Here is a 27,462-nt window from a genome sequence, read left to right as displayed (position 1 = left end):
AGATACGCGGGTGTTGTGATAGGAGGTAAGCGTGACACATTGTTTCGGTGTTTGTAGCGGCGTCTTCCGCGTGCTGGCCAGAGTCACCCGCTGTGCCACATGCGATGATAAGCGGTAGCCGGACAGATCCCCCCCCCCCCCGCGTCCCTCTGGCGCTCGTCATTTCCTCACTTTTAGCGAGCGCTGCCGAGCGTCCGATGTACACGACACATCGTAACATAAGCAAGAAAAGTAAAGGACGGCAATCTGAGGTAAGGCGCAGCCATTCACTTTTGAGCACCGGGCGCTAATGCACGTGCGCGCGCACGCACGCGCTACATAATGCTGCACCCTGGTTTTTAATGGTCAAAGTCCGACCGTATCATGATGATGATGATCAGCCAGATCGCTGCAGAGACAAAGGCTCGTGGTTTTTCTTGACCCGGTTTGGCGGTGCGGGCATGGAAACAAGTGGATCGTTGCAGACTCGGTGGGGGGGGGGGGGGTCGGTCTTCTGACGCCCGCTAAGAGCGCGGCGTCGGCGTATGAGCGCCTCGGAAGAAACGTCTAAATCTCTTCCGCTGAAGAAACAAACAAACGAAACTAACCCCGCCCCGCCGCCCCACCGCCGCAGAATAAGGAACGTGCCCCTTTCGCCGTTTATTTATTTTCGACCGGCACCGCGGGAGCTCATCCGGAAACCCCCCGCCGGGTCCGAAACGGCGGCGCTAGCGCTTCGCGGACACGGGTACGAAACGCGCCCGCTGGTCAAAAGTCTGTCGCCATAAAAAGACACTCTGGCGCGAGGCGGGCTCTGATTGGCTGACCCATATTCCGCGACGTCGAACCCGCGCGGCGGCGATTGGTCGGCGGGGGGTTTGTTTTGCAGCCGGTGACGCACTCGCGACTTCCTTGAATGTGTGTTTTGGTAAACGGAGCGCTGTTTTCTCCCGCCACGGACGCCGCCGATTCTCTCTCTCTCTCTCTCTCTCCCCTCCTGCCTCCCCCCCCCTTCGGATCTTTGTATCGATAAAAAAAAAAAGCAAAAACGGGGTGTTTCGTCGTTTTTCTACGATGCGCCGGAGAACGTAGGAGGAAGGACGGGGGGGGCCGGGGGGGCTTTGACAACACACCGAAAAGAGCGAGCGACGCCTGGGGACGGTTTGGCTCATCGGCGCATGGTCGCCCGCTTTGCCCTGGGGATCTAGCCGACTAGCTGGCCTCTAGCTAGCGGAACCGTCTGACGTCGGACGCATCTCGGCTAAAGCCGCTAAAAGCCCCGTCGGTCGTTTAGCTCCACTGTGACGAGTGTACGAATATTGGGTGAGTCGATGTCGGGCAGAGAGAGAGGGAGGGGGGTGGGGAGGGGAGAGGAGGGGAGGGGGAGGGAAGAACAACAACAACAAAAAGAAACATTGTTGCTATGCGCACCTGGCCAGCTCGCCGCTACGCCGACGTTATCTCACGCTGCTGGTTCCGAGACCCGCCGCCGCCGCCGCAGCAGAAACGGGCTTTTTTTGTGTCACACGAAATGGGTTTTTTTTTTTTTTTTGCTGCAGCGAAACCGGACGGCGCATACGTAATCGATGCAGGATCGGTCTGCACCCGTTGCGGTTGGTGGTGGGGGTGGTAGTGGGGGTGGGGGGGTCGATGTAGGCTCGGTTCGGGGGGAGGGGGGGCGCGTTACCTCTCCCGAGAGAAGTGAAAGCGCAACGTGACCCAATGTCGCTAACCAGGAAACGAGCGGGGCCGGTTGACATCTCCCGAACATCCGCCCTGACCCGTTTGGCAGCGCCGGTGTGGTTCGGCGCGCTCGCGTGCAGCGTGTCCTCTCAAGGAGCGCGCGCTGAGTGATGATGACAAAGACGGGCACGTTTTGTTTTTTTTTGCTGGTTTTCAGCAACACTCGTCCTGTTTGTTCTCTCGTTTGCCAGAGTGTTTTGAGTAACTGTGCGTTGCAGCAACCCTGCCCCAACTTCCTCTTCCTCTTCCTCAGACATGGTGAAGCTAACCAAGGCCAAGACATTCCAGGCCTACCTGGACTCCTGCCATCGCCGCTACAGCTGCGTGCACTGCAGAGCCCACCTGGCCAACCACGATGACCTCATCTCCAAGGTTGGCACTGTGACACCCGCTGTGATGGATTTCACATATGCATGCACACACATATACATACACACACATACATACACACACATATATATATGGATTTTTGTTTCTGTGATGACTGGTATATTGCCTCTGTGTAAGTCAGTAAGTTTGGAAAGTAACTAAAGACTGTATGGACATTTTTTAAATGTAAGTTGTAAGTCCCGAGACGGCTAGTGTCTAGATCCTGCGATGCTCCCAACGAAAACCCTTCGTTGCCCTGCTTTTGAGCCTTCGGTCAAGTGTGCATGCTGTTTGTTCTCATTCCCCCTCTTTTTCCTGTCCCCTAGTCTTTCCAGGGCAGTCAGGGCCGGGCCTATCTCTTCAACTCTGTGTAAGTATCCTGAGAATATGTCACTGACCGATAAGTTGACTATTTTATGAGAATAGCTCTTAATCAAAGCATTCATTGTTCGATGCTTCTGTTGAGATGGCTGTATGGTTTTATACTGAATTACACGACGGTTCACTCTGAACAGTTTAATGGTAAACCTAGCGAGACATTTTCATTCGAAGCACGACCCTGTGAAACTTTGATCGAGTCAGTCTTACGATGATCCCATCAGTTAGACTATCTGAAATCATCCCATCACCACTTGGACGCTATTTTCTGAGTGGGCGACGTGATATCAGTGCATTCTCTATCTGAGGTGGTCGGTTCATCTCATCAATTGCCCTGCACCACATGGTCACTCCATCCTGACTGACCATACCAACCTTACAAAATCTGTTCTGACAGATCTGTGGGACCAAAACGTAGCAAATAAAGGTCTATTCCCCATGGATATATACATCTCTTTGCAAGTACATGGGGGAAAAAAGCGTGGAAATCTTTGATTCTGTCACATCATTGACTATCACCGTCTATACCCCAATCATTTAAACGGCCAGTAGTGCTCCTATCGAGTCCGGTGACGGATTGCCAAACATTCATTGTTTGAGGTGGCTGAAAGATAAATATCAACTGCCCCCCCCTTATTGCTGCAAATGCCCTCTGTAAAAAGACAAATATTCATGATGTCAGATACTGAGCATCAGTATATGTTTGGGCAAGTCCTCAGTGAATTTGTGGTGCAATTTTGTTTAACAATGGCAGTGCTTGTTGTTTCAGAGTTAATATAGGCTGTGGTCCTGCTGAGGAGAGGCTGCTGCTCACAGGGCTCCATGCTGTGGCTGACATCTACTGCGAGAATTGTCACACCACCCTGGGCTGGAAATATGTAAGTCTCGCTTGACAAATTAAATTCATCCATCATTTATCTTGTTTTTGTAACATGTCAAGATGCTGAGGAGCCTATTGTCAGACACTGTTGTCATAAAGAAATATAGATATACTATTAACAGATACCTTGATAGATTTGAAAGATGTATTTTTTTTTTCATTCGACTGGCATCTTTTACAGTGTGGCAAAACAGAAGATCTGTGTGACAAGTTAAACAATGCTAAAATTCAAATTGTCATTGTGTACCTATATGGCGGTTGTTCCTTGACGTTATATGAAATTAACTTTTGGCAAGATGTCGGCGAGCTTTATCCTTCTCTCGTGTGCCTCCCTCTCTTAAGGAGCAAGCCTTTGAGCTGAGCCAGAAGTACAAGGAGGGGAAGTTCATCATTGAGCTGTCCCACATGATAAAGGACAATGGATGGGACTGAGAGGGGGAGACCTCCACGCGTCATTCATGGTCTGCTTTTAAAGTTCCAGCCCCTCGGCCTGGAAGGGTTCCAGCGTAGCCTTCTCATCCCGCATACGAGTCATCGCTATGCCACCCTTTCACTTCATACAGCTTTGCCAAGAATAGCATGTGATGCCTTATCCTTTTTGATCTTCTTCATGTACTATTTCCAACGACTCCCAAGAGCACATTTGCATATACCGATACCCCTTTTTCTTAGGTTTGCTGGGACATGGAGTGACTGAGTGTAGGGTTTGTGTGAAAAGACGGAATGGAAGACGTGCGTACAGGCACGTGTGCTCGGGTTTTTAAAACGTGCGAGTGTGTGTTTGCCGTTTTGTGTGGCACCATCCTATCAAGCAGCCGTAAAACTGTCTCACCCTGTGGGAGTAAGGTCATTGCGAGTACTTCGGAGAATCTGACCTTATTTTAAGTTGAATGCAAACACTCAGGTTTGCCCTATGAGTTTTAGGTGCACGGGTAGGCGTATTTCTAACGGCCAAGATATAGAGTGAAATATTTAGGCGTATTTAACTCACGGATCATTTGGCAAGGATTCAGATAAATCAGCTCGAGGTTTTTATTGTGGTCGGGCAAAGCTGACCTTTTTATCGCGAGTACAATTGCTCCCGTTTCGTCCCTCAAACGCAGTCGTGCTGTTCAATAATTCACGCAAAAAAGTTGGAAGGTGATTCCGCAAAAGTGGGGTATTGTGACCATATTCTGCCGGCGGATATTACGTTTTAGTGTATATGTTTTATCGCGAGGGAGGATATGCGCGAGTCTGTGTAGTGTGTGCGTGCTGAGATGTCACTTGCCAGGCGGTGTTGAAAAGCATTTGTCTGGGGTTCGCATCGAAAAACTTCCACTCTACATTTGGTATATCCATTTTGACTTTCTTTGCTTATGAGAATAGTCTCTTATGGCATGTATATAATCTAACCTTGAGCATTCCATACGGATACATTTACTCAATTGTTAGAGCAAAATGTAATACTGAAATGTGTAGAACTATGTAGCATATTTATGGTGATTTTACATCTGCATCTTTCATTAAAATGTATTTTTAACCTGTACGGCGTGTGGTTATTGGTTCTATAGCAGCAACTCTAATGGCATACCAAATAGGGTGTCCAAAAATCACATTATCCAAGACTGAAAAATACTTTTTTACCTGCACTTTTTTTTTAACCAAAAAAATGCAACATTATACAACGCAAAACTCTCTTCCTTAGCACTCTTTTAAATCTGTTCCAAGACAGCTTAAAATGCTAATGTGTGTTGATTTATTTATTCATTAGGTAAGTTAAGGTGAAACATTTCTCATTATGGAGACATGCCTGCTTTGTGTTAGCTGCACGGTTGATTGCAGTACATTGTGCATTGACAATTTTGAGAAACTGTTCAGTTTCCGGCTTCTTCTATCTGTCGCAACAACCCTTATTTACCGTAAGTGCGCCTCCGACGCCGGCCAGCAGATGGCGCTGTGGGCACTGCTCTCATACCTGTTATATGCATGAGATAAAAGTTAAACCACATTATAGTGAAGAAAAAAAACGGGTAACTGGTCGAAAATTGATATGGCTGTTTGAACGATAAAGCAGATACAACATATGCATTTGACAGACACAGCAGGACAACGTTATATAGCCAACTAATGGACCACAAAACCAATGACGAGTTTCAACACAAAAATTAAATGGTAAATATGATATCTCATCTTACATTAGTTTCATAAATCACATTCTAACCTACTATTAGGAAGAATCGTACTCATACACAACCCATCTCTGAATGTAAAGTATCATTCACTGTTACTTTGCTATTGTTACAACTATTATTACTATTATCTCAATTACTATTATTAAGTATCATCAGTGAACAATACCTACTTTACTTCTACATTTGAAGAAAAGATCACACTATGAGGCGGGATTCCAACCGCAGCATTTACTCCTGCACATAAACGTGTGACAGCAACGAACTTCGGTGTTGTGGTTGATATACGATTTTTTATTTTTACACAATTCTAACTAACACAGCTTGTAATATGTCTAAATTGTGTGTTATTGCAATCTGTTACGGAAAAAGGTTACAGTAGAAAACGGCAGGGACCCTGATGACTTAACGTAGGCTCACGTAATCTATAGTAACGCAAGCCAGGTCTTGAACACGCTGTACGGGTCACATGAATGACCTCTGACCTCCGCAGAAAACATGGCGCAGGCCTGCTGACAGTCATGTGAGCCGGAGCTGCACGTTCCCCCCGTCTGCTGCGGTTTGGCTGTCCAGTTCTTAAAAAGTAGACGAGTTAGAAAAGGGAAGTAGCTTATTCACTAAACGCTGGCCAGTTTGCCAGAGCGGAATTACAAATAATAATAATAATAATAATAAAACAACCCCTAACTTATACCTGTAGGTCAGCACTGTATGTGGAGTTTGAAAGTGGACGTCGTTAAATTGTTAGCAGGAAACAGCAGAGAATTAAGAAAGTAACCCTGCCTGTCCAGTGGAAACCGAGGGAAGCTGGTGGCATAGTATATCAAGTTACACACAACCAGACCAAGGGTTTAATGGCGTGTCATTAAACGAATCAATGCTCACGTTTGTTTTTGTCCTTTTGGCATCGCATTTTACACCGAGTGTCAGAAGAAAACGTTTGGCTTATTGATTAGATTCGCAGGGGAGTCTCATAACTGTTGCACAATGCACGTGAATCCTCAAGGGATTCGAGGGCAAAAAAAAAAGGCCAAAAAAAAAAACATGACTCCTCTTGTCCGAAAGACCTGTAACGTGCATGGATTAGTAGACACGCTGGCCGCTGGCTGGCGGGTCTAACCCTTTAGTCGAGCGGTTAGCGATGCCTCCTGCGGTGCGGGCGATACGGGTTCGAGTCCCGGCCGCGGCAATTCCTGTGGTTGCGTTGTCCCCCGAATTCGCTACATTGGTGTCAGAAGTGGGATGGAACGACCTTAAGGCCATCGGAAGCGCATGTGCCCTGAGGCGTGAAGGAGCTGATATGCTTAAACGCGGGGACGCGCTTCCCGAAGGAGGAGGGGAGGAGGGGGGTAGTGTAACGTGAATTGATTAGTAGACACGCCGGTGGGTCTGACCCTCTACTCGAGCGGTTAGCGATGCCCCCTGCGGTGCGGGCGATACGGGTTCGCTTCCCGGCCGCGGTAGTTGCTGTGGTTGCGTTGTCCCCCCCCCGAATTCGCTACAGACCTTCTTTTTAGATTAAAGTGCTTTAGCTAAAATAAACTGTTTAATAAAAAAAAAGAGTAATTAAAGTAAGAGTAATTTTAAAAAAGAGCCAAAACTCCCTTTGGCGGAAAATAAAGGCCTGCGATTGCACCAATTTCCAGGAAAGCCAATAGCGAGGCTGCAGCCGCATGATGTGCTTAATCCCAAAGTGAAAAACGAGAGCGGGATGTCAGGTGCACCGAACGAGAAGAGACGACAGAGAGGTGCACTGTGTGCAAGACGTCCCTGTGACAGGGTTTTTTTCATTTGTTTTATTTATGAGTTCAGCCTGAGTGACAGCAGGCACCATGCACAGCAGCAGCGGCACCTAGCAGGGGGCTGGGTGAACGACACCGGTGCCTGGCTAGAGGGACATTTTGCTGCGTTGAAGCTTAAAACAAAAAGGAGGAAATATCACAACGCAGGCGTGTGATAAGGACACATCCTATCGCTGATTTCAGGCTACGAAGCAGAATCGCGTTGAATCACGTCTGCAAGGCAGCGGACATGCAGCAGAACGTACCACTGCAAGCGGGTTAACGAGGCGCCGCTCTAGACGCTTCGTTATCCCCGCCGACTCCCGCGATAACTAACAGTTCAGTTACACAATGGATCGTTTGATCCGTCTCGACAAGACATCGCGTTAAACCCCATCCCCCCCCCCCCGCATAAACCTGGCGAAATCGGGTTTTATTTTAGGAACGCGACCACCACCACACACCCCCCCCCCCGCGCGACCGCCAAATGGATCGTTCCAGGAGAGTTGATCATGTGACTTTTTCCGTTTCGCCATTTTCCTCCGCTGCACCGGCGCCCTCGCTAGCTGTTACGCTGCCTCCTTCCTTGAGCGTTTCTAGCCTGCAGAGGATTCGACCGTGGGGGGCCGATAGGCAACCAGCCAACCAACCAACTGAAGACGTTGTGAAATCGTATCTGTACTTCGAAACTGCGAGGATGTCCTCCGCCGAGAGCCCCGAGTATTCCCCGTTCTTCGCTGTGATGGGAGCCTCCGCGGCCATGGTCTTCAGCGGTAATTAGCCACCCTTTCGTGGATCGCCTCTTGGCCTCTTTTGAGTTTCATGCATGTTTAGGGCAGATGTAACGTCAGGTGTGTCTGTCGCGGCCATTTCAGACCTATATACCGCTACTAACGCTTGGAAATAGTGTGTGTTTGTGTGTGTTGGTTTTAGGTATAGGGTCCCCCCCCCCCCCTGTCACACACCTGCCAGTGATGAGGGGGGTGGGGGTGGAAAGGGACCCGGAGACTTGGATAAGACAACGCCGTCCACCGTGGCGTTAAGGACGCCGAACGTCGCCTCGCCTTGTAGCGGCCGGTGGTTATCGCGATAAGTCGCGATGTTTTGTAGCGGTTATCGTTAGAAAAGTGAGCCTTGCGGCGACGGCCGGCTGCGAGGCGCTGCAGCGGACAGGCCTCTCCCCCCCCCCTCTCTCGTCATCTGACTTCAGCTTGGATTAAGAAGAAGAAAAAAAAAACGCAAAGTCAAATTTTTACCTACGTTTCCCTCCCAGTGTGCTTGGAGCGGTCCTGACCTCTGCAATGGGAAAGTGTGAAATCGGCGTCAAGTCAGATGCCCGGTGCGCTGGTAAAATGGTGTCCCGCGAGTTGTGAGGTTTATCGCCACCGCGGCCTGCGCGCGGTCGCGCGCGCCTCGTTTTGCTTCCCGTCCGGCTTAATGCCTTGTCATCTCCAGAGGCACACCTGAGAGATGCTGCACATGGCAGGCAGTACGCCCATTTGCTAAATAAATAAATAAATATAAATTTTAGTCGACCCTGCTGGTGTTTTTTTTTTAACACCACCCCCAACTGTTTATGTGCTGGCCATTTGTAGATGGTAAATTGACTGCATTTATATAGTGCCTTTCTAGTCTACTGACCACTCAAAGCGCTTAAAATGTATACCTCACTCACTCACACACTCAGACTGATGGCAGAGGCTGCCACCTAAGGTGCCAACCTGCTCATCAGGAGCAGTTGGGGGTTCAGTGTCTTGACCTGGTAGCGGTTAGTTACACTAAGGTTTCAGCACTTATCCATCAAACTGATCCTGCCTTTGGTAATATGCAAAGCATTGCTTGGTCTTGGCCAGTTCAGCAAATTTGCCATTTTTCCCCACTGCTATTGGGGCTTACGAAAGAAGGCTGGCAAAAGGGCTGGGCAGTAATTCCAAATGATCATTTATCATCTTTCAGCGGTCTTGTGTCATGTTGAATTGCAGTTATTTTCATATTGTGGTCACAGTTTTGTCGCCCAGGGTTATAGGGAGAATCTGTTCTTGGAAGATTTCTCTTAAAATGAGGTCTGAAATGTGTGGATTGATGTTGTGCTCCACATTACCAGATAGTGCAATGTGATGGTTCTCAGTTGGATTATTGCATATATTCTTACATATGTAAGTACATGTCATGATATATCGATATTGTGGAAAATTCCCTGTGATCATCGTGATAATGTTTTCCAAATCACCCAGCACTAGTCGGCACACTGCTCAATGACGGTAAGCGCTCAAGGGCAGCTTGATGGTGAGGCCATCACCTGACATGTTTGTGAGAAAAATAACTTGCTGTACTCAAAGGGTTGCGCTGTGCATATGGCTAACAGCCAGCTAAGGCTTGTAGATCCATCGGTCTTGGTCCAGAGCAAGCCTCTGCTCCATAGGTCCCCCAAGTTGCAAGCATCTGCCCCAAAAAAATTGTCAGAGGTTGAAAGGTACTTGCAGTAATTGCATCTTGACTATGACCTGTGCAAGATTAATTGGGCGTTTTTCTCTCTACAACCAAATGCCCTATAGGTATACCGCACTTGTATTCTGTCTCCAAAACCCATATGGGAACTGTGGGGGGTAAAACATGTTTCAAAGGTCATCCAACAACGGACATCATGGTTGCTCGCGTGTCATAGTTGCTGCATGGGCATTGTCATTGACATTAACCTGTAAGAAGGAGAGTAACATTCCAGCCTTAAGTACTCAGTCATCACCTATGTTAATTACATTTGCCCTTACTTCCCAGCAACAGAGAAAGTTGCGTGTCAGTGGTACTAGAAAAATATAAACTGAACTTAATGATATCCCACCCCTGTTTGGAATTTAACGTCAAGGGAAGAAAATGTAATTGAAGGATGGCCAGTGATTTCAGTTATTATGGACAAAATATATGTACTGACACCGCCATACACTGTCACGCCATTTGTAAAAAAAAAAAAAAAAATCAGCATTGAAAGATCAGAGCTGTTAGTCCATTCATTTTCTGGAGGTTTGGCTGTGCATCTATTAGGCTACGGTCACGCATGCGTGAATGCAGGCGAATGGCCATCGCCCGTCGAGGCGAAATTCGTGTCTTGTACTGAATGTGGGCAGTGCAGGATATGACACCAAGTGGGGTCACCCACACACACACACACACACACACACACACACACACACACTTCTTTGCTATTAGTTGAGAGGCTGCAGATTCACCGATCAAAGTTCACCAAAGCTGAACCCCACACGAAGCAAAGATGCGAATTTCCTTTGCCGCCAGGAGCGAATGTTTTATTCCCCCCTTCCATAGAATTGAAGTGAACAGGAGGTAAATATTCGCCAATGTTAATTTGTGACCGCTATTAAGCCTGTTCTAATGCAGTGGTGGGCACTGACGGTAAGGCCCAAGTGTCAGTCTTGTGATTGTCACTGTAATTTTGATTTGGCCTTATACCATGAGTCCCATAGATCCTAAAAGCTGTGATTCAGCAGTAGGAATTGTAAAAGTGGCAACTGGATGACTAATAAGAACAGGATTATTTTCCAACCCCATGCTCAGCTGGTGTGGAAGGTAGCAGAATTGCGGTGCTATAGTTCTTACAGCCCGCTTGTGGGCTATATGGTCAACACCTAAAAGTGTTGCGTTACAGACACGGTACAACTGTGGTCTTGATGCTGTGCCATTTTTTTACCTTTGGCTTCCTTAGTGGTTTGCTTGTAGTTGCTATTTAAGGAAGTGAGCTACTCTCAGAATCTCTTTTTACCAGCCAGCAGTACATTTCCACATACACCCAAGGCAGTTATTAAAGGAAGTAAGTACATCTACGAAATTACAGATTTGGGCAATGATGAGTCACATCATATCGCCCAGATCAGTTTACACATTGCATATTCCAGCTGTTGCAAGTCATTTTAAGTTGGTTTCAATAAGTGCCAACTACTGTGCTCAGTGTTGACGAGCAGCTCTTAGACTTGTCGTTTGACAATGCTTGTAGGTTGAATGTTGAATAGGTAGTGGGAAATTCTGACTCAGTCCCCGCTGAATCCAAATCCTGTCAGGCTTTGGGTAAAACCAAAAACAAAGGGACCATGACCATGACACAGACCATGACTGCAGGATTGACTGACTAATGCGGTCATGGGGATATATTTTTATGTGAGACGTTTGAATTTGGAGTGATTTGAGTGAAATTACATTTTCTCTGTTCTGATCTTGTCCAGCATTAGGTGCAGCGTATGGAACAGCGAAGAGTGGCACAGGCATCGCTGCCATGTCTGTGATGCGGCCAGAGCTTATCATGAAGTCCATCATCCCCGTGGTCATGGCCGGTATCATCGCCATTTACGGACTGGTGGTGGCTGTGCTGATAGCCAACAACATTTCTGAAGGTCTCCCCTTATACAAGTAAGACCACCTTTGAAATCATACACCCAAAACATCCTGTAATTCTTGGCTAAACATGCAAATATTGAAGTGTAACTTGGCTAGCGGGTGCTTTGTCACTCACCAAACATGGATAGGGAATTGTGAATTTCAGTATTTACCTATTAGCCCTGCACCACAAGGATGCACTACATTATTTCTACGTGCATCAGTGACCCTACAAACTGTTTGTTAGTTCGCGGATAATTTGATGACCGGGTGACTCGCTGACTGCAAATAATCTGACAATTGGAATGAAGAGACAAAAATTGATTATGTAACCTGATGCGCCCCACCAATTTTTACATTTTCCAGGAATTTGACATTGTTAAATGTAGCACATCTCCACATCAGTTTTATCTTTTCGATCAGTGAGCAGTGCAGGTGCACATTTCTGTAGGTCTGCTCCTCTTCACAACAAGTTGATTTGTGATGCTGACAGCTTAGCGTTTGCTGGATTTTGGCGGGAGCCTCCATCATTGTCCTGCAAAATATCAAAAATTCTTTCTAATAAGGATTTGCTGTAGCGTACAGTATGCTCTCAGAGAACACCTAATAAGAAATAGTTTGCTAATTTTGTCCATTTTTGTCTTTGAGGTTCACGTGTGTTTGTTTTTATTCTGACTCAGCTGCTTTCACTGACACACACCTTCAGGCGGAGAGGGTTTAACCGGTGAAATCACTGGGTAGTGTTGGGTTGAATTGAAAAAACCCTTATGCATAGTAGCCACAGCACATGGGTGCCCGTTCCTGTATTATTTGGCACAGTGTTACTTTGTGGTGACCAAAACTGTGTCCTTGCTCTTCTCCAACAGGAGTTTTCTGCACCTCGGCGCTGGTCTGAGTGTGGGCCTGAGTGGTCTTGCAGCCGGTTTTGCCATTGGCATCGTCGGCGACGCTGGTGTGAGAGGAACAGCTCAGCAGCCCAGGCTTTTTGTGGGCATGATCCTTATCCTGATTTTTGCTGAAGTTTTGGGGCTTTATGGTCTCATTGTGGCTCTTATCCTGTCCACAAAATAAGTATCTTGCATTAACACAACCGCATTCATTCCACATCAAAGCAGCAAGAACAAATAGGAGACTTTCACCCGATTCCATAACGCCCTGTGGGTCTGACAGGACGGGATGGCAGTCAGTGTTATGTTTGTCGTCAACTTGATGACCCCGTATTCACCAAGTGTGGTCTCTGCATATTGCTTAAAGCCATCCAGTTGTGTCAGGTCTTCAGCGTGCATCGAGGGTGAGGAGATGCGTTGGTTGTTTTGGAACGTGTAGATAGTCTCCCTGATACTTGTCTGATCTTTAACCTGTACAGTGGTCCAGAGTACCTTCCCCCTGTAAATGTAGTAACCCGTCTGTGCTGTGAGTGTGAGTATCAAGGTTTACCCCTCCTGCCCTTTGCCCTCTTTTTGTCAGTTGGTTTTGGTTATCATTCAGTGTCTATAAAGAACTGACTGTTGAATGAGTCATGCACATTTTTTTTTTAAATTCATGTTCCTTTTTTTCTGGGGGGGGGGACCATTTTCAAATCCATGGTGAGGAACTGGCAAGACATAGCTATTATTTTTTTCTTATTTTTTTTCACTATTTATGAAAACTGAAAATTTTGAAATGTTAATGAAACTGTTTAAATGGAAAAAAAATGTTTATTGAATACCCTATATACATATACATATACATAAATAAATTATCTGTGTATAGCTAGAACTGCACTGTGGGTAATTGTTCTAAGTGCTTGGAATTCCTCTCTGGATGTCACGTGGTTATTAAAGGAAAGATGTCCAGATGTTGACATAAAGTTAACTGCATTCGTGTGTGCCGTGTGTGAGTACGAGTGTGTGTTCGTTCGTGACCTGAGAGTGTAATGTGTGCAAGTGGACGTGTGTAATATGACATTCTTAAACACTAGTACCGTTTACCTGTAGTGCTGCTGTCTTGGTTTTGTTTAAGGTGAGAACTCAGTTGTTCAGTCATGCCTGTCAGATTTCCAAATAAATTTCAACCTCCTCTTGACTCGGTTTGTTTTGGACTATAGAGAAACGGGTCTGCTTGTAACGATAGGTTGGTTTGCTTTTTGGACGGCACTCGGACACGTGTGCCGGTTTGTGTTGTTTGGGTGCTTTTGTGTTCCAAGGGCCTTCACCGTGTCGTGCTATACTGTAGAACTGTGGCGTGTCAAGATGTTAAAATGGTATAATAGTGAAAAGTAGCAATAAAGCCTTGTCCTTCCTGCCCTTAAAGAGATGCTTGCATCAAAATCCGACTTCTCCTGTTGTTAATCGATGTAAGGAGTGTGGATGTGATCGATGAGACGAGTGGTAGCCCCTAAAATCACATTTTGGTGGCCAGACGAGAGATGCCGGCAGATGTCCGGTTGGCGAAAATGTGGTAACTTGCCGCGTCACAAATTATCATTAGCATAGAGGGCGTGTCCGTAGTGGGACTATATAAAAGCGGAGGCGCGCCCTATTGGCTCTCTTTAAGCCTGACTTCCAAGTTAACTAGCTACTATCAGCACATCACATTTAGAGTAATTCACTTCATATTGAATCTGCTCATTTCCAGACATTCTTAAATGTGTAAAAATGGTATTACACTGACACACAAAGCACGCGGTATTATGCAAGTCATTCAAAACTTTGTTCTAAAATACATCCTGCCACTCCCCCCCCCCCCTCCTTTTTTTCTCCCCAATTATACCTGGCCAATTACCCCACTCTCCCGAGCTGTCCCGGACGCTGCTCCACCCCCTCTGCCGATCCGGGGAGGGCTCACATGCCTCCTCCCATACATGTGGAGTCGCCAGCCCCTTCTTTTCACCTGACAGTGAGGAGTTTCGCCAGGGAGGCGTAGCACGTGGGAGGGTCACGCTATTCCCCCCCAATTCCCCCTCTCCCCCCCGAACAGGCACTGACCAGAGGAGGCGCTGGTGCAGCGACCAGGACACACATCCGGCTTCCCACCCACAGACGCGGCCAATTGTGTCTGCAGGGTCGCCTGACCAAGCCGGAGGCAACGCGTGGATTTGAACCGACGATCCCCGTGTTGGGAAGCAACGGAATAGACTGCGACACCACCCGGACGCCCCGTACGTGTTTATTTTAATGGTTAATGTTGGGTAAGACTTTCCTGATTTGGTGCATCTTCCCCATAGCAGCAAAATGTGGATGGCGGGTAGCAGCAAGTTTGAAGAAATCAAGTTACGGTTAACTAGTCAACCAGCAAATACAAAATCAGTTGCCAAAATTCTGCTCCAACCATATGTTGAGTGAGTCTGTTTCATTTCAGCTGGCTCTCTGAAATCTAGGATCGTTAAAACACCCACGCAATTGCCAGTATCAAAACAGGTCAGTATGTTTCGCAAAAATAATCTTCATGATTGCATTAGTGCATTATTCAAAACATAAACATCACTTGTCTGAAAGTAAAGGGCGATTTTGATAAAAGTCTAGTTTTGTAGTTTATGATGATTAATAAATGCTTTGAGGATCAAATGACTAAAATAAATTCACACGTTAATGAACCGTGAACTGAATGAACTGGGGCGGTTTGCAGCTGAGTGTAAGATGGCTGGGATGAGAGTCGGCACCTCCGAGTCTGAGGCCGTGGTTCTCTGCCGGAAAATGGTGAACTGCTCCCTCCGGGTTGGGGATGAGTTGTTGCCTCAAGTGAAGGAATTCGGGTATCTCGGGGTCTTGTTCACGAGTGAGGGTAGGATGGAGCGGGAGATTGACAGGTGGATTGGTGCAGCATCAGCAGTAATGTGGACGTACCGGACCGTTGTGGTGAAGAGGGAGCTGAGCCGGAAGGCAAAGCTCTTAAAATACCAGTCAGTCTTCATTCCAACCCTCATCTATGCTCATGAGCTTTGGGTGGTGACTGAAAGGGTGAGATCACGGATACAAGCGGCTGAAATAAGTTTCCTCAGTAGGGTGTCTGGGCTCAGACTTAGAGATGGGGTGAGGAGCTCGGACATCAAGAGGGAGCTCAGAGTAGAGCCGCTGCTCCTTCGCTTCGAAAGGAGCCAGTTGAGGTGGTTCGGGCATCTGATTAGGGTGCCTCCTGGGCACCTTCCTGTGGAGGTTTACCGGGCACGGCCAACTGGGAGGAGACCCCGGGGTAGACCCAGAACTCACTGGAGGGACTACATGTCCAATCTGGCCTGGGAAGGCCTTGGGATCCCCCAGGAGGAGCTGGAGGGCGTTGCTGGGGAGAGGGACGTCTGGAGCGCCCTACTTAGCTTGCTGCCACCGCGACCCGACCCCGGAGAAACGGCCGAAGATGAATGAATGAACTGTAAATGATCTAATTATAGAACTTGTGAATTATCTAATGGATTGCTAACTGCTTATCATTCAAATTGCATTTTGCCAGAACTTCCACTCCTTGCGACTTACTGCTGGGGGGGGGGGGGGGGGGGGGCGCTGCGATCTCCTCCTTGCTCTGCTTCAGTATGTCATTGTGCAGGGTGACCCTGTCCAGGGCCCAGCCTTTTTGTGCCCTTGTTACCACCTGTCTCATTGCTGTCAAGAAGCCTGCATGGATTGCAGATGAAAGCACATTTGTTTACTGTGATTTTCAAATTGCACATCTGTCACAGTGAAACTACAAGCGGAACTTATGCAGGCTTTAGTTTTAAAAAAAAAAGTCAATGCCAAATAGAAGAGAAAGGGCTTAAAGAAGTCACTTCCTGCAGTTCTACATTTGCATTTCTTCTGCAGTTTAATTCGAAACTCCAAAATCCTGGTACCCACTCTGAGGGTTGAAGAAGCCAGTCATCCAGAAGGTTTTGGGTCTTCTCTCAAACACCCAGCTATGGAACTGGTTGTTTCGCTCTAGAAGTTCGGTGAACCAAAAACCCAAAGTGGAGGATTCCCAAGAGATTTCCTTCCACAGGTTAGGTACACAGGCGTCAGACATATTGTCCAAAATATCACAAAGGTTCTGAGGGGAAAACTATAGTCAGTGGTTTCCCCTGTTAAAGTACCAGTTGTGCTGCCTATAGGGCTGTACACCTGTGGGTCAAATTTCTTTATGCATGCTAAATAATCATGTACATTGAGGAAATCAAACAGACGCTGGCCAAGAGGATGACACAACACAGAAGAGCTAACGCGTCAGGCCAGGACTCTGCAGTCTACGCCCATCACATGAATTATTCAGTTGTTATATTTCCCTTTACCTTGATTTGCTTTCTAAAACCAAAAGTTACTCGTGCAAAAGAGTTGAGTAGGCTTTTGTCGAAGTCATCAGTAACTCTTCCTCCATACTGCACCTCCCCTAACATGTAACACACAGTTTCCCATGATACACCCCGTGAGGAAGAGCACAAGAGAAGCATTCATTGATGAACAATGGGGGGGGGGAGCCCCCAATAGTCCCCCCCGAATTGTGGCACATATTTGCTCATCGTTACCTTTTGGGGATCACGTTGATCCGAGTGGTTCTGGATAAACTGGACACTGGCAGGGAAGTCAGCTGAGTTGAACTCAAATGGTGTATTCCACCCTAAGGGTCCACATTTGCAGCATTTCTCCAAAAGAAAATAAGAACAAATTGTGCCTCAGAGCAATAACAATTCGTTTATAGGAACAAAGAGGAAGACAGAAAAAAAGGAAGGAAAAGATAACATCTCTGTAGTTTCCACATGTATGCACATACACACACACACCCTTACAAATATTAATTTCATCAGAGGTCAGAGTTCAGGGTTGCCTATGATGTAACGTCCCTAAAGCAGTAAAGGGTTTAGCAACTTTCTAATGAGCACTTCAGCAGTAATGGAGGACACTTCCGTCTGTGCCAAAGGCTGAGCTGGCAACTTCCTGCTGAATAGTCCATTTCTTTTTTTTTTTAAAAAAAGCCAACTTGGTGCCACCTGCACCAATGGAAAGGCGTAGGCAGTACCTGTGCAACAGTGTGGAGCAAGGCCACGTTGTACAGCAACAGCTTCCACACAGGCGGGCTGCTGAACTCCAACTGATCCCGAGAGATCCCCCTGAATGTGCGTTTCAAGCCAGCGCGTACTCCTTGGGGTGGCTCATTGGTGAACTTGATAGAGGACTAGGAGTAAAGCAAGGTAGAGTTATCACTTAGCTTCTTTAGAAATACATATAGTGAATTCGGGGGGGCAGCCTGGGAAACGCTGCAGCCGGGACGCGAATCCGGGGCTCCCGCACCACAGGCAACTACATTAACCAGTTGACTAAAGGGTCGGGCCCTTTAGACTTCAGTCCGACCCTTTAGTCAACTGGTTAATGTAGTCGCCTGTGGTGCAGAAGACCCGAGTTCACGTCCCGGCCGTGGCGGTTCCCAGCTGCCCTCTGAATTTGCTACAGGTCATCAGTTATTGACTGTTGGGCTGCTAAATAATCTACAACTTGCTGCAATGTATTGTAAGATTAATAAAATACTGTTAGCTAGTTGGTTAGTATTCTAAAGATAAAGCCTATTTTGTTGGTTAAACCTTCAAAAATTAAGTAAAATTAGAGCCCCTAGGAAGTGTGAAAAGTGTTACCTGTAGGAGAGTGATGGAGAAGCGATTGTGCGGCTCAGTGGTGAGCCACACTCGAAAACTGTCATGCGTCGTCTCCCCTGTAGTGCTGTTTTCGAGCAATTCCTCCATAAACTCCAGGCTCAGATGACAATTTTGCAGGAGGACCCATCCTCCCTACATGGATTTTTATACAGAAACCACAAACAGCTTCAGTCGGCCTTCAAGCTCATAGTGTTTACTGATGCGTCATATAATTTCGTCCTGACTGAGGGCCTACCTGTGTCATCGATGTCTGTATGAGCTTCCTTGCATGTATCTCTTGTCCTTGCCCCATGGATATAGCTCTGCAATCTATAAAGCACGCCATCACCAGGTGAAGCAGCCTCATTAGAAGTAATGCAGATTTTATACCAAAAAATGTGACAGTGTGAAATGAGCAAGGCAGCAGAGCTCACTGAGCCCAAGTTTCCGAGCAAGTGCATCAATCTGGTTGGTCAGATCTGAGCCCACAGACAGGAAGCAGATAAATGGGGTCCGAGGGTCACTCTCCTCCTGGGTGCACTCAGGGTTCAAGACAACTGGCTCAGCGAGCCTCTTGCCCATAGAGTCTCCCGCAAGCTTGCTAGCCTGAGACAGGGTACGGTCGGGACACCATGATCTGTACAAATAGAATAACAACAATGAAGAAAAACATGTGAGAATTTTGTATTTCTGGCTCTACCTGGTCAGCAAAAGTCTACGGGAGACATCCAGTGAGTCGTCGTGTCCATCTGGGATGGTGCCTTCCTCGGGGGCATCCATATCAAACCAAACCTTCCACTCGTTTTCATTTCGTGGTAACTGTAAAATACAGCAACAGTAATGCCTTGTGGGAATGCCGTGTTGCAGGAATCAAACCTGCGATCGAAAAGATTTAACCGACCCGATTCATGATCTCAGTAAAATGTGGCAATTTGCTGAGTTCAGCTACGTGGAGCCACGTCATATCGAGTATCCAACGAAATGGCTTTGAGGGGGCAGGTCTTCAGGTGGAGTGCTGCACCACCTACCCGCAAAGAAGTAAAACGCTGGAAGATACCTTGACTCAGGCTCGCTGTGTATTATTGGCTTGGGTGATAACCCTACCTTGAATGAGAACCTGAAACTCGGCATGCTTTATCTTGGCCTTCTGTATATCAGTCTTGAGAGCTAACAAGAGTGTGAAGATGAACTTGTGGTTTTCATTCAGGCCTCTGACAGTGTACCTGAACACCTCAAAGGTCAGATAATCAGTAATGCTGGTGATCCGCCTCTGAGTCAGAGCGGACTTCTTGGACCTGAAAAACAATGGCGTGTCCAAGACTGTGGTCAAAGAAAAATGAAAAACGTCAACCCCTTTTTGTTTGTGCAAGGCAATATGTCAGACAGTAAGTCAACAGAAAGGTTTCCCCCCCCCCCCTCTTTTTCTCCCCAGTCGTACTTGGCCAATTACCCCGCTCTTCCGAGCCATCCCGGTCGCTGCTTCACCCCCTCTGCCGGTCTGGGGAGGGCCTCCTCCGATACATGCGGAGTCGCCAGCCGCTTCTTTTCACCTGACAGTGAGGAGTTTCACCAGGGGGACGTAGCACATGCGGGGGATCATGCTATTCCCCCCAGTCCCCCCCAGAACAGGTGCCCCAACCAACGAGAGGAGGCATTAGTGCAGCGACCAGGACACATACCCACATCCGGCTTCCCACCCGCAGACACGGCCAATTGTGTCTATACGGACCCCCAACCAAGCCGGAGGTAACACGGGGATTCAAACTGGCGATCCCCATGTTGGTAGGCAACAGAATAGATCGCTATACTACCCAGATGTCTCAAAAGAACGTATTTAAAACAACTTATCCTAAATGTTAGGTGGAAATAAGTTCGTTCTAGGTGCTAAGTTGGGCCTCGCTACTCCCAACGTTGTGAAGAAGGCTCACACTCGGCGCATCATGTAGTAATCTGAACACGTGCTATAAAGTCCATCATAAGTGACACACATGCATGCTGATATTTACCACTACACCAGATGTGATGTAACCAACCCCTGTAGAAGCTGCTAGGTAGAAACCCAGCTTGGATATCAGAAAAGAAGGGTGGATGAGAGTAGCTATGTCACTTTGGTCCTCATGCTAATTTGTTGAGTTAGGCCTATGAAATCTCCAGTGCAATGACTTCTGCCATCCAAGTTTACGTTGTATAGCAATGGTGGTTACTCATCAAAAGCGAACAGCACCTTTTGAAAATGCCTTACAGGATCCGACTCTAAGCTGTCTCCTTGGAGCATGCAGCCTTTTAGGTAGCTGGAAAATTGGTAGCTGGATAAATTGAATGATGTGGCAGGTATTCACATAGAAGCAATGTCACTCATCTTCACAGCTCATCAAACCATCCATTCCATCCATCCATCATCCAAACCGCTTATCCTGCTCTCAGGGTCACGGGGATGCTGGAGCCTGTCCCAGCAGTCATTGGGCGGCAGGCGGGGAGACACCCTGGACAGGCCGCCAGGCCACCACAGGGCCGACACACACCGGAGGCTGTGCTCCAATTATCAGGGCATCACACTGCTCAACCTCTCTGGGAAAGTCTACTCTAGGGTGCTGGAAAGGAGGCCCCGACCGCCTGCCAAACCTCGGATCCAGGAGGAACAATACGGATTCCGTCCTGACCGTGGAACAACGGACCAACTCTTTACCCTTGCGGAAGTGCTCAGGGAGGCGTGGGAGTTTGACAAGCCAGTCTACATGTGTTTTGTGGACTTGGAGAAGGCTTACGACTTGACGACTTGATGACTTGATTTAAGACTTGATGAGCTTACGACCTCGTAAGCTCATCAAACCATTGATCTGATTTTTCTCTATCTCATCCCTTGTCTCTACATCTAAAACCTTTCAAATCAAATCTAAGCTGTCATTTATCACACATAAACAGGAAACAATATCTGTCCGAACTGTATGAATTTGCATTTAAATACACAGTCTCAAAATATGACTGGCTCTGCACTCACCCTATGCTCTACTATGTAACAAATAGCTGCAGTCAACCTTTTTTATTTCATTAGTGCGGCTTCGTAACTCATAATGTCTGCTTTAAGGGTCATATGATGTGTTTCAGTGCAGCCTCAACCACCTCTACATCATTAAAAAGCATAGAAAATCTGTTCACAAACACTATTTGACCAAAATGTGGTGAAGTCATACCTTTCCGAGGATGGGTCAAAGATTTTGAGGAGCTGAGAGAGAGTAGGTCTGGTACATGATGTTGACCATGCTCATCTCTGTGATGGGAAAGTAGAGGATGCTGCCTCGGGAAGCGACGGGACGGTACTCCTCCTGAGCTGTGTTGATCTTCGCCTCCGTTTGTGCTGCCACATTGAGCTTCTCACTCACCTCAGCCATGACAGGCACCTTCTCACTCACCTCTGCTTTGTGGTACTCAGGATGCCAATCATGGACTCATCATCCACCAAGGAAGCTTAAGATACCCACAAAAGCACAAACACACACCTTTTTTTGTAGCAATACACAGATTATATAATATTCACAGATGGAGGAATTCCTGCCCTGTGGTATCCTTATTAATAACTTGGTGGTTCCCATTCTCTGAATCCTTTGCCAACAACTACCTTTTGTGGTGCTGAGCTTGTACAGCAGGTTGTCTTCTAGCTCCTTCATCTTTCTCTTATTAGAAGCGACGTCTTCCATTAACTTCAATCTCTCCTTCTCTAGTTCCTGTTAGACGTATCATTAAAAAGACCAGTGCTAAATATCATCAGTGAGACTTTAATTAATGGTCTTAGCTTAAAGAAACTATCTAAATATGAGAGAAAAACAGAAACGAACATATTTCTCTGCGAGGATGACTCAGCCAAGCAGCTGGTTCTCCAGACCCTTCACGGTCACTGTGAAGTCCGTGATGGAGGTCTTGGCACGGACCTCGGGGGTATACACTGGGTTTGGCAGCTTAGTGGTTCTATAGAGCTGGAAACCTTCCATCACTCCCACTTCTTTGTCCCCAACTTTCACCAAGAGCAGCCAATGGTGGGGAGATCAAGCTGAGATTTCCTTTTGTTATTTCTTACGATATCAGTGGTTACGCTATCATCTCCATGATTGATTACATCAAAGTGGACTAGACAACTGGATCACCTTGTTACTAGAACCTGATTTGAGGAAATTCTCCTCAAGCACATCGTCCAGGGTGGGGGTCAAGCTCCTCGCACACGTTCTCAGTAAGCAGTGGGCGTCCCAGAGAAAGACAGTCCTCCAGATGAGTGCGAGAGAATTTATGATTGCGTGACGTGACCTGGGTGAGAAATTGCATATACCCTCCACACATACTCTCAAAAAACTGGTACATTTGGAAAAATATTACACACTTCCACCGTTTGTCACTTCAGCTGGAGGGCATTGGCTTTTTCTCTTTCCTTAATCCAAGCCTTTCCTCGAGTCCGGAGGTCAATGATAAGAGGGTATCTTGTAGCTTTGGTGACAATGATGCCATTCTGCACCGACAAGTCATCTCCTGGCAGTCCTTGTAAAGTCCACTCGCTTATCTTTTAAACAGAGGAAAGAGTTATGCCAATGTGTTGTTTCAAGCCACAAACAATGTCTTGCGCATCACCTGGTGAAGTAGGTGTTTGGGTGGAGCTTTGGTAAGAGTTGATCTTACTGTAGGGGGGGTCCATCAGCGTAGCAATGAGGTTGAGGTTCTCTGTGAGAGGAATTTTGCACTTGCAAAGCTCTGCCTCCCCTCAACTTTGGTTGAAAGGCCCACAGTAAGACAGGAAGCCAGGGAGCTGGAGAACATCCCCAACAAGTCTGGGGAGGACAAGTGAGTCAACTTCTCGTTTAAAAGCCTTCAACATTAATCTCATTGCACAAAGTTCCCTTGAAATAGCTATATTGAATGGTAATTGCAAATGTCTCCCTGATATATTCAGAAATATACTTGTCTTATACAGTCAGACAATTATATTCCGCTTTTTCTATGAATGAATTCATTTTCTTTGTAACCTGCCTGCTGATCTGTGACTTAAATTCCTTGCTCCGCTCTGTCCGGCGAACTTTCTCCCCACTAAGTCCATCAATCAGCGCAGAAGCGGTCTGCATTTTATTCCTACACGTCTCAGCATCGTCATGCAAGTCCTGAAAAATGTTTTTTAAGCGATTCACAAACCCCTTTTGTATTCTAGCCTGCAGCATACAATAACAACCCGCTATTGTAAGGGTGAACCACACCTGTTTTTCTTTCACGGCAGTGTCAAATTTAGCCTTTATTTTGTCCAACTCTTCTTGCTTCTCACCCAGCTGAGCCTGTGCATTGGCTAGCTCAGCATTAGCCACTGACAGTCTGCCTCCCTGAATGACCAGCTTAGCCCTTCCCACACCCAACAGTGATGTCTGTTGATATGTGATATTAGAAAGGGGTGGGGCACCAAACAGAAAAACCACAGCCATGCCCCCTTTCAACCATAGTCTCTAGTATATCTGTGTGTTGTGTCTTGCACTGTCATGGCAGTAAGCGCATCATGTGGCTTTGGCTGGTATGGCTTACACTATAGTGTATACTGCTATAGTTACACTATAGTGTACAATTGAAAGATTGTGCGGTGAGAGCAGGAATGTCATGGGTTATCACATGGGGGGGTATCCCATTGCAGATGTTTCATTAAATTATGGCCATGCCATTTCCAGACAGCTCAACAGGAAGCTCCAGCATCCCAGAAGTATCCCCCACCCAACTGCCGTCAGAATACAGAATTGATATAATAGCGGTCCCTGTTATTCTAGTCTGTCCCTTGCTTAACCCTCTCACCAAGACAGAGACGGGGAATTGTGGTGATGAGGCAGAAATTCATGGCGGTCACATCCATTACGCACTCTATTTCCTCTTGACTGCAAGTTCAGTACCATTGGCCTTCTACCAACATGTTCACAAGGACTCAACACCCATGACATCATTGACAGATAGAAGGCGCTGACAAAAGGGATGCTGCCACAGCATAAGGGGTAGCGACACTGTCTGTACAAACCCGGTGACGGTGCAAGTAGAGTCTAAACTCCCACACCACATAGTAAGTCTAGGGCAAACCTTTCAATGTAGTCCTGGATGTGAGAACACAATAAATCACAGAGCAAACGTAGGTACTTGGGTCTGCATGTATATTGCTTAACTCAAAAATTCAATCAAAAACTGTTTTTTGGGGGGGGGGGTTTTGGTGGGGGGGACAAGACACAACCTCTCCCACAGTATAGCTACCGCCATAATCAAAATAAATGAGCAAAGCAAGCAACATTTCTGGGATGTTACATTTAACTCTTTGTGTTGTATTTCAGGAATGGGGTGATTCTGTTATAACAATACCCTATTCCCTATATAATGCTATCAACCAGAGATCTAGAATTACTAATCTATACCCTGATTTTTTCATGCCTTGACTCCTGCAATGCTCTTTTCTCTCGTTTCAGCCAAGCAGGCCTGTCCCACGAGTCAACTCGTGCAAAACGCTGCAGCCAGCCTGCTAACCCATACCAATCACTGACCCCGTTTACACTTGGTTTTAAAATGCGTTTTTTTGTGATTGGATCACAAGTGGACGGCGCTAAATACAAGTGTAAACGACCACCAAAACCTTTTGTGAACCGGTTACTGAAACCACTTGCCGAGGTGATCTGGGACGCATTTGACCACATATCTTTTGTAGTGTAAACCCTAATGTGTCCTGATGCGTCCCCGACAAGGACGTAACAGGAAATCTTCTTCTTCTTTGTAACGAAATCTGATCACAAGTGGTCAGCAGGGAGCATTTGGAGCTGCATGATAGACACAGGTGTGAACGTGATGTGTCTCGCTGTCCACTTGTGATCCGATTGCCCAACACGCATTTTAAAACCAAGTGTCAACAGGGTCTTAGAGCCCACACCACACCAATCCTCTGTTGTTCGTCTGTTGAGTGTTTGCTTGTGCATACATCATGCGGCATTGCCTATATATATCATCTTTCATTTGTTCAGTAATATGATGTCCAAGATTATCCACCTTATTACATACCCCAAGATTATTATCAGACAATTTAAAATCAGGAAATTTTAGATGATTGACCTCTTTGGTTCTGCAGATCATGACAACACTCTTACTAGCATTGTATGTGATATCCTGCTCCACACCGTACACACAACATATATCAAGGAGCTGCTGGAGACCAGCGCTAAAGGGACTAAGGATGGCAAGGTCATCTGCATACATAATATGGTTCACCAAGGTATTACCCATCATGCACCCAGTGTTACAGGCTTTCAACTGCTTGGACAAATCATCAATATATAGATTGTAGAGAAGTGGAGACAGAATCCCCCCTTGTCTGATGGATGATACCCTCAATGCTCAGTTGGATATCTGACATAAGAAAGTTGAGTAGCACACTGAAGATATTTGGACTGTATCTGAGTAGTGTACTAGATGACCCGTCTTGGGTTGTGAAGATAACATTACTGATAGTAAGTACTGTAGCAAATAAGACAAAGCATTAACATCAAACCCAGGAGCATAGGCCAGTAAATAAGAGGTGGCTGTTATCTCCATACAGGCATTGTTTTAAAGTGGCTTCTGTTATCTGTTTTATTTTGGTTTAGCATTTTATGCTTTTGCACGACATCCCATAACTTAGATGAATTACAAATGAAGCTGTTCTAAAACTATGACAACAAATAGATAGTGGACAATGTCACGTCGTGCGACCCACGCTGCTTTGACACATGCCACAGATGTAATGAGTGAGCTTCATCGAATCATAATTGAAAACCCTCTTTACCTCTAAGAGCTTTCATTATCGGGAAACGAGGCCCTGGTAAGTGTTCCATCAATTGCCTACACTTGTTTCTTTAAAACTTTGACTTGGACAAAAAAATCTATATGTGTCTCATCATCACGGGTTAATGTTAGTTGTGTTTGATTTTGTGGTAATCTGTTAGGTTAATTGAGACATTGTTAATCCCTGGCATACTATAAGCCTGATAAAAGTACCATGTTCTGACAATTTGAGATGATACAGACAGCCACCTATTGGGGGAGAGCAACAAGATAAAGGGGAACAAATCATCAATCTAAATAGATAGTAGAGAACTGGAGACAGAACCCCCCCCCTTATCTGACACCATTGCTAACCCCCAAAATGGGGAAGAATGACGTCATCAACGTACGGAATTATTTAATTCCTAAAACTCTTTCTCTTATGTTTATTTCAGATTTTTCCCCCAATTTAGTGGCCAATCGCTCCCTATTTTAATTCAAAAGCCCACCCTCGTACCACATGCATCTACGGTCGGCAGTCTCGAAGGAGACGCCTCGTCACTTCCGCGACAAGGCGAGTCTGAGCCCGGCCATAGCCGGATCTGGCGAGACCGGGGCGCGAACCCCCGCTCCCCAGCGGGCAACTGCGTCGACACAAGGCCGACGCTTAGACCGCTACACCACCGCGGCCCCCATTCTTAAAAGAAGTTCTGTTACGATTTGATTCTGTGCTGTTGGTAAAACTGCAGAGGCAGTTTTCTGTTAAGTTCTGAAGCGCTGCCGGAAATCTCGTCCTAGTGTAAACTACTAATAAGACACGTTAGTCCCTTTAGTCGAGCGGTTAGTGACGTCGCCTTGTGGTGCAGTACTACACCTCGTATCGAATCCCGCACCGGGCAAGAAAATAACCGGTTACATTGGTGGCAGCGGTGGGATCCGGAAGTGCGCAGATCCTCAGAAGTGTCTTCGGAGCGCGGGAAGAACAAAGCGCGAGGGCGCGCTTCCGGGAGAGGGTGACTACTGTAAACTACTAATAAGACACGTTAGCCCCTGGCTAACGGGTCTGACCCTTTAGCCGAGCGGTTAGCGACGTCGCCTTGAGGCGCAGTACACCTCGTATCGAATCCCGCACCGGGCAAGAAAATAACCGGTTACAGTAGCAATATCGAATCGCGACCAGTCTTTAAATTCCGGGCAATGTGCAAAAAAAAAAAAAAAGTAATAATAATGTAGCCGGTTATTTTCTTGCTCGGTGCGGGATTCGATACGAAGTGTACTGCACCACAAGGCGACCCGCTACCTAGGGGCTAACGCGTCTCATTAGTAGTTTACACTATTAATAATAATTTGCACGCTCAACCCACGACAGCGCCGAAGCATCGCCTGGAGCGTGCGTCCGCGGGAGGAGGCGCGCGCGCGCGCGCCGCGCCG

The 27,462-nt window shown here is 46.7% G+C and overlaps 2 protein-coding genes and 1 pseudogene across 3 annotated transcripts; 2 read left to right on the top strand and 1 right to left on the bottom strand.

Annotated features, from left to right (window-relative positions):
• Positions 1-117: 117 nt before the first annotated feature.
• ypel3 (yippee-like 3) lies at positions 118-4,877 on the top strand. 2 transcript variants are annotated; one of them, XM_056287788.1, is made up of 5 exons: positions 118-251; positions 1,976-2,094; positions 2,418-2,461; positions 3,239-3,347; positions 3,692-4,877. In XM_056287788.1, exons 2-5 carry the CDS (start codon positions 1,978-1,980, stop codon positions 3,779-3,781), a joined length of 360 nt encoding a protein of 119 aa, XP_056143763.1. In that variant the 5' UTR covers positions 118-251; positions 1,976-1,977; the 3' UTR covers positions 3,782-4,877. The 2 variants fall into 2 exon arrangements, with proteins under 2 accessions (XP_056143763.1, XP_056143762.1); XM_056287787.1 differs by lacking the exon at positions 118-251 and adding an exon at positions 778-1,302.
• Positions 4,878-7,852: 2,975 nt separating this feature from the next.
• On the top strand, positions 7,853-13,745 carry atp6v0ca (ATPase H+ transporting V0 subunit ca). Its single transcript, XM_056287793.1, has 3 exons — positions 7,853-8,074; positions 11,531-11,714; positions 12,548-13,745. Exons 1-3 carry the CDS (start codon positions 7,999-8,001, stop codon positions 12,750-12,752), a joined length of 465 nt encoding a protein of 154 aa, XP_056143768.1. The 5' UTR covers positions 7,853-7,998; the 3' UTR covers positions 12,753-13,745.
• Positions 13,746-16,454: 2,709 nt separating this feature from the next.
• On the bottom strand, positions 16,455-23,699 carry LOC130119211 (dynein axonemal heavy chain 8-like; annotated as a pseudogene).
• Positions 23,700-27,462: the final 3,763 nt, after the last annotated feature.

The sequence above is a fragment of the Lampris incognitus genome, chromosome 10 (assembly GCF_029633865.1).
Source record: "Lampris incognitus isolate fLamInc1 chromosome 10, fLamInc1.hap2, whole genome shotgun sequence".
In the NCBI taxonomy this organism is placed as follows: Eukaryota; Metazoa; Chordata; class Actinopteri; order Lampriformes; family Lampridae; genus Lampris; species Lampris incognitus.
This window is presented reverse-complemented; position numbering and strand designations above follow the sequence as displayed.

Excerpts from the sequence above, each read along its gene's own strand:
- atp6v0ca (XM_056287793.1), top strand. The coding sequence starts at position 7,999 with ATGTCCTCCGCCGAGAGCCCCGAGTATTCCCCGTTCTTCGCTGTGATG. Across the intron at positions 8,075-11,530 it reads CGCGGCCATGGTCTTCAGCG|CATTAGGTGCAGCGTATGGA; the intron begins GTAATTAGCCAC and ends GATCTTGTCCAG. Across the intron at positions 11,715-12,547 it reads GAAGGTCTCCCCTTATACAA|GAGTTTTCTGCACCTCGGCG; the intron begins GTAAGACCACCT and ends CTTCTCCAACAG.
- ypel3 (XM_056287788.1), top strand. The coding sequence starts at position 1,978 with ATGGTGAAGCTAACCAAGGCCAAGACATTCCAGGCCTACCTGGACTCC. Across the intron at positions 2,095-2,417 it reads ACGATGACCTCATCTCCAAG|TCTTTCCAGGGCAGTCAGGG; the intron begins GTTGGCACTGTG and ends CCTGTCCCCTAG. Across the intron at positions 3,348-3,691 it reads CCACCCTGGGCTGGAAATAT|GAGCAAGCCTTTGAGCTGAG; the intron begins GTAAGTCTCGCT and ends CCCTCTCTTAAG.